Raw genomic sequence first — 5,793 nt, 5'->3', positions numbered from 1 at the left:
TATATATATATATATATGTATGTATATATGTATATATATATTATAATTGATGAGTAATATTTCGAGCCGAAACGAGCCGAATAAATTTTTATTTGTTTTCGACTCGTTAACTTAGCGAACATGTCAAACACGAATTTTTTAAGGAGACGAACACGAATTTCGTTCGTTTTGATAACCCTAGAGAAAATCATTAAAAAATTGCTGTATTATATTAAGAGCAAAGGTATCACTGTTATTCTATTAACTTAAAAACAATTGCAGGTTGTAGAGATAAAAGTGAGGATTGACTGCGAGGGATGTGAGAGGAAAGTGAGACAAGCAGTGGAGGGAATGAAAGGGGTAAGTATGGTAGTGGTGGAGCCAAGGAAGAATAAGTTGACTGTGACGGGCTATGTTGACCCTAAGAAAGTGCTGCAAAGGGTGAGATATAGGACGGGTAAGGTGGCGGAGCCATGGCCCTACGTGCCATACGATATGGTCTACCACCCATACGTGCCGGGCGCATACGACAAGAAGGCGCCGCCGGGGTACGTGCGAAACGTCGTTGCCGACCCCACACTCGCGCCGCTCGCGCGAGCCACGTCGACGGAGGAGACGTATTCCGCGGCTTTTAGCGATGATAATCCTAATGCGTGCATCGTTATGTGAATTTTGGCCTTGCGGTGCTTTCACGATGAATAGATAATTTCTGGGAAATTAATGTAAAAATTTTTTTATAAGTAATTGGATATGTAAATTCGCTAAGAATTATTAATCTATGTTTTTGGGGTGTTTTGTTTTGTAATTATTATATATCAGCAATGATATTAGTATGTTTTTTTTTAATTATTATATATCATGATTATGTTTCTATTATAAAGGACTAAATGGGAATGATGGATCTTTTGTAGAAGTGATTAATCATCAACTTTATCTTTAATAATCATAGATTTGACTCGACCCAAATTATTATTCATAGCTTTTGACCTATAGATGACATGCCTTTTTTTTTCTGGTCTCTCATTTATGAAATAAAAATTTAATTATTTTATTGTAATCCATAGTTAGCATCATGTTGTACCAGGTAAGTTCCACACATACACACTTATGTGTATGCTCCGCGTACTCAAATAAGCTGGCCAGGCATCCAAGTGTCTGTTGTAAATCCTCTTTGATATATAATTCGATTTCCCTCGAGTGTTGGGTGTGGTATATAAAACATCTTCATAGATTGATGACCATTCCTTTCAAGCATGACCGTTAACCTATTTGATGCCCTAATAGGATCCTAAGACAATTTTGTGGTCATAGGTAACTAATCGAGAAGTTGAATTTATTATTTGACAATAATTGGCTTGATTGATAATTGGCGCACATGATTAAATTGATTTAAAATCTTTTATTAACCCTAATCTGATCAAATTCAAGCCAATTTGGTTAAACCATTGGTTGAACTAATTAGTTTGTTTTTATTATTTATGTTGGTGTGATGGGACCTATTATGCAAAATTGACATCTAGAATCACTTTGTCAATAAATAATAACATTCAAATCTTAGCTTGAACCTGGATTAAGTGACTTCTTTGGTCCAATGAGATAGAATTTGACAATTCACTAAAGCAGGTGAGGCAAACAACGTCTGACATTTACGTCGAAAAATTTTGACATACATATTTTCATCGGATTTTGTGATGGATATGCGTCCATGATTATATTATGTTGTCTGTGGCAGAATTTGCGCGGTATTAGCCTTTGAATACTTGACACAAAAAATAGTGAAATTTTCACTGATATTAGGTTGATTTTTGCGTCGGATTTTTGTCAACTAAGTCGTCGAAATGTATAACATAATAACATGGAAAGAATCCGTTGCAAATTCGACACAAAAACCAAAGCATTAGACCTAGAAACCCATCCCACGTTCTCTGTTTTGTTTTCATCCTTCACATCTCGTGTTCTTCCCTCCTGCTCCAAAAACCCTCACACCCTCTCTGCCTTGCCTGAAACCCTCGCACCCCACCTTCCAAATTCTCTCCCGACACTCTTGCTTGACAACACGGCTCAAGTTCTATGGTCGCCATTAGAGCTAGCTGGGATGGCAAGGAGCGAGCACGCAACCATGGATCGAAACTCCCATATTTTTCAACCTTTTGCTCCACTCTTATCTAAAAGCATTGAGGAAGGTCTGATTATTTGTGCCATTAATTTTTATATTGTATTATGGTTTGTATATTAGAATTGAAGTTTAAGAGTTAGGTATGCATATACATCTTGGTTGAATTTGAAAAGTAATGACTCTTCCCTCGTTCTCCCCCTAAAATAGGCTTTAGAATCAGTTTTTGGAAGTTATATGGAGGAGAACCCGCCAAAAACAACCTTTTGAAACGTTTTAAGTCATTTTCATCGTCGCAGAGCCTCAGGGGCCGCTTCTGGCGCTTCAGGCACCAACTCTCTAGAAAGTGGCCTCAGACGTCAGTTCCAAATTTTTGTCATTTCGATTTTAATCCAATAACTTCTTAAATCTTCCATAGAATTAGATAAATAAAGATGTTTTTAAATATTTTCTTAATCTCAAGTTTCTTAAATACACGAAATCCATAAAATTATGGATATATCTATATAAATATAATATTACAAAAAAACATATAATCAAAATAAACAACGATAAATATAGGCTGCCTCCCATAAAGTGATTGGTTTAATGTCGTCAACCAGACATTCTCAGGCTTTACTCTGGGTGATCCAACCTTACAGTCTCATTAAAATTTGGTCTTTGACCAAAACAATCTTGTTTCAGTCTGTGCATATTTACTTTAAATATCTTTCCAGTCTTGGGATCTTCAATATTAACCGCTCCATAGGGATAGACTTTTACAATTGTGAATGACCCTTTCTACCTAGACTTCTGTTTTCTAGGAAATAATTTCAATCTTGTATTATATAATGAAACTTTCTGTCCAGGCTCAATTCCTTTTTTATTATATTTGGATTATGCTATTCTTTCATTTTATCCTTATAAATCCTAGCATTATCATAAATTTCATTCCTAATTTTTTCAAGCTCATTCAATTGCAATAATCTTTTCACACCAGCTTTTTTCAAATTGAAATTGAACTCCTTAATGGACTAATAGGTCTTATGATCCAATTTTACTGGTAAATGACAAGTCTTCCAAAAAATTAATCTAGTTAGGGACATTCTTATATGTGTCTTATAATCTATTCTATAAGCTCATAATGCAGCATCTAATCTAGCAGATTAGTCTATTTTATTAGGATTCATAATTTTTTATAAAATTCTTTTAATTTCATGATTAGATACTTCGGTTAGACTACTAGTCTGGGGATAAAAAGCAATTGCAATTTTATGCATAATATTATATTTTTTTACCAAACTTGCAATTGTTGCATTCCTAAAATGAGATCCTTCATTGGTAATGATTATTCTTGGTATTCAATATCTTGTAAAAATATTTTTAATTAGAAAATTTAAAACACTTCAAGCATCACATCGAGGTAAAGCAATTGTTTCAATATATTTTGACAGATAATCCACAACAATCAATATATTTATTTCCAAATGAATGTATAAATGGTCCCATAAAATTCAATCCCCATGCATCAAAAATTTCAATTACCAAATTAAAATTTAGAGGCATTTCATTTCTTTTTGAAATATTACTTACTCTCTGAATTTATGAGCAGTTCTACCATTCCCAAAATGACCTCTAAATTCAAAAAAATGACATTTTTGGATAATTTCCTGAATTTTTTTATAAGACACATATATTCTCATTACGAAATCTTTGAAATGTTTGTACAAATATGGGTCATCCCAAAAATAAGATTTTGCATCGTGAATGAATTTCTTTTTCTGTTGTTTTGTCAGTCCATATAATAAAATACCACTAACAATATAATTCACAATATTAGCATACCATGATATTTCTCATCTTTTACCAACATAAAGTTATTCATCAAGAAAATTTTCATTAATTTCTTTATCCAAGTCAACTGTTTCTTTTTGTTCCAACCTAGATAGATGATCAACAATTTGATTATCACTTACTTTCCTATCGACTATTACAAAATCAAATTCTTACATCAGAAGTATTTGTCTAGTTAATCTTGGTTTCACATCATTCTTTTGCATCAGATATTTAATAGCCGAGTAGTCAGTATGCACAACACATTTAGCTCTAATTATATATGACTTAAACTTATCAAAAAAATAATTAATTGCTAATAACTCTCTTTCAGAAGTGTTGTAATTAATGTAAGCATCATTAAGAGACTTACTAGCATAGTATATAACTTAAAAAAAAATATATCTCTGCTCTAAAATAGCTCCAATTTCATGATCACTTGCATCACACATTAATTCAAAAGGTTTCTCCCAATGAGGTGGAAAAATTATAGGAGCAACAATCAATTTTTCCTTTAAAGTTTTAAAGGCCTTAAGACACTCTTGGTTGAAGTCATATTTTTTATCTTTTTCCAGAAGTTGGCATAAAGGCTTAGTAATTTTTGAAAAATTTTTAATATATTACCTGTAAAATCCAACATGTCCTAAAAAGCTCCTAACTCCTCTTACAGTAGTAGGTGGAGGTAGGTTTGATATAACTTGTATTTTGCGGGATCTACTTTCTTGTCATTTTCTGAAATTTTATGCCCATGTTTAATTCCTCCTGGAACCATAAATTGACATTTTCCCACTTTAATACGAGATTCATCCTTTCACATCATTCAAGAACTTTCTATAAATGATTTAGACATATTTTAAACGAAACTCCAAATACAGAACAATCATCCATAAAGAATTCAATCCCTTTTTCAATTAAATAATTGGAAATTGACATCATACATCTTTCAAATGTTGCAAGTGCATTACATAATCTAATGGGCATTCATCGAAAAGCAAAAGTTCCATAAGGACTAGTAAATGATGTTTTCTTCTGATCCTCTATAGCAATAGTTATTTGATGATAACCAGTATATCCATCTAGAAAACAAAAATATATGTGCCCAGCTAGTCTGTCCAACACCTAGTCCAAAAAGGGTAAAGGAAAGTGATCATTCCTGGTGGCAGAATTTAATTTATTGTAATTTATGAAGATTGGCCATTTGGTGACTCCTCTTGTTGGTATTAATTCTTTATTCTCATTTGTCACAATAATCACAACTCCTTTCTTTAGAACACAGTGCATTGGACTCACCCAAGAAATGTCTGAAGTATGATATATTATTCCAACATTTAATCATTTTAAAATCTCTTTTTTGACAACTGTTGCAGGTGGATTTAGTGTGTTAATTTTGCAAATATTTTTCAATATTACAAACTACACATGACAGATACAATAATAATGCGCAATTTAATCCCAACAAAAATAACTTTAGTGAAAATAGTTTTATCCCTTAAAAAACATTAGACTTCCAAATCCCCTGAAAGTAACACAACTATACACATCGCTCATGTAATAAAGGGCACTAATGGAGTCCTAAATATCGATATCACAGGGAAGTTGGAAATGCTTATAAGTAAATTCTTAAGATTATAATGTAAACTAAAATTTTAAACTATAAAAGTGCAGTACAAAATTTGAATCTAAAATAAATGAGTGAATGCTAAATAAAATGTAGTTAAAAGACTAAGTTAATTAAACTAATTGCTGAGCTTTCAAAAGTAAAATTTACGCTAAATAAAGTTTGTGTTGAAGAGCTCAAATTTAAGAGAGCATTCTTCCCTTTTACAATGAGTATATGGTTTGTGAAGAAATTAAAATCATTTGAAAATATATTTATATATAAATTATTT

The 5,793-nt window shown here is 32.1% G+C and overlaps 1 protein-coding gene across 1 annotated transcript in view; it reads left to right on the top strand.

Annotated features, from left to right (window-relative positions):
- The window catches only part of LOC110034022 (heavy metal-associated isoprenylated plant protein 27), a 1,367-nt gene extending 602 nt beyond the window's left edge, over window positions 1-765 (top strand). Inside the window, exon 2 of the mRNA XM_020738255.1 lies at window positions 262-765. Coding sequence (XP_020593914.1) covers window positions 262-648 — 387 coding nt within the window. The 3' untranslated portion in view covers window positions 649-765. The remainder of the gene's footprint in view (window positions 1-261) is intronic.
- Window positions 766-5,793: the final 5,028 nt, after the last annotated feature.

This window comes from Phalaenopsis equestris, unplaced genomic scaffold (assembly GCF_001263595.1).
Source record: "Phalaenopsis equestris unplaced genomic scaffold, ASM126359v1 Scaffold000002, whole genome shotgun sequence".
Classification (NCBI taxonomy): domain Eukaryota; kingdom Viridiplantae; phylum Streptophyta; class Magnoliopsida; order Asparagales; family Orchidaceae; genus Phalaenopsis; species Phalaenopsis equestris.
Note: the sequence above shows the minus strand (reverse complement) of the source record. Positions and strands in the feature narration are given on the sequence as shown.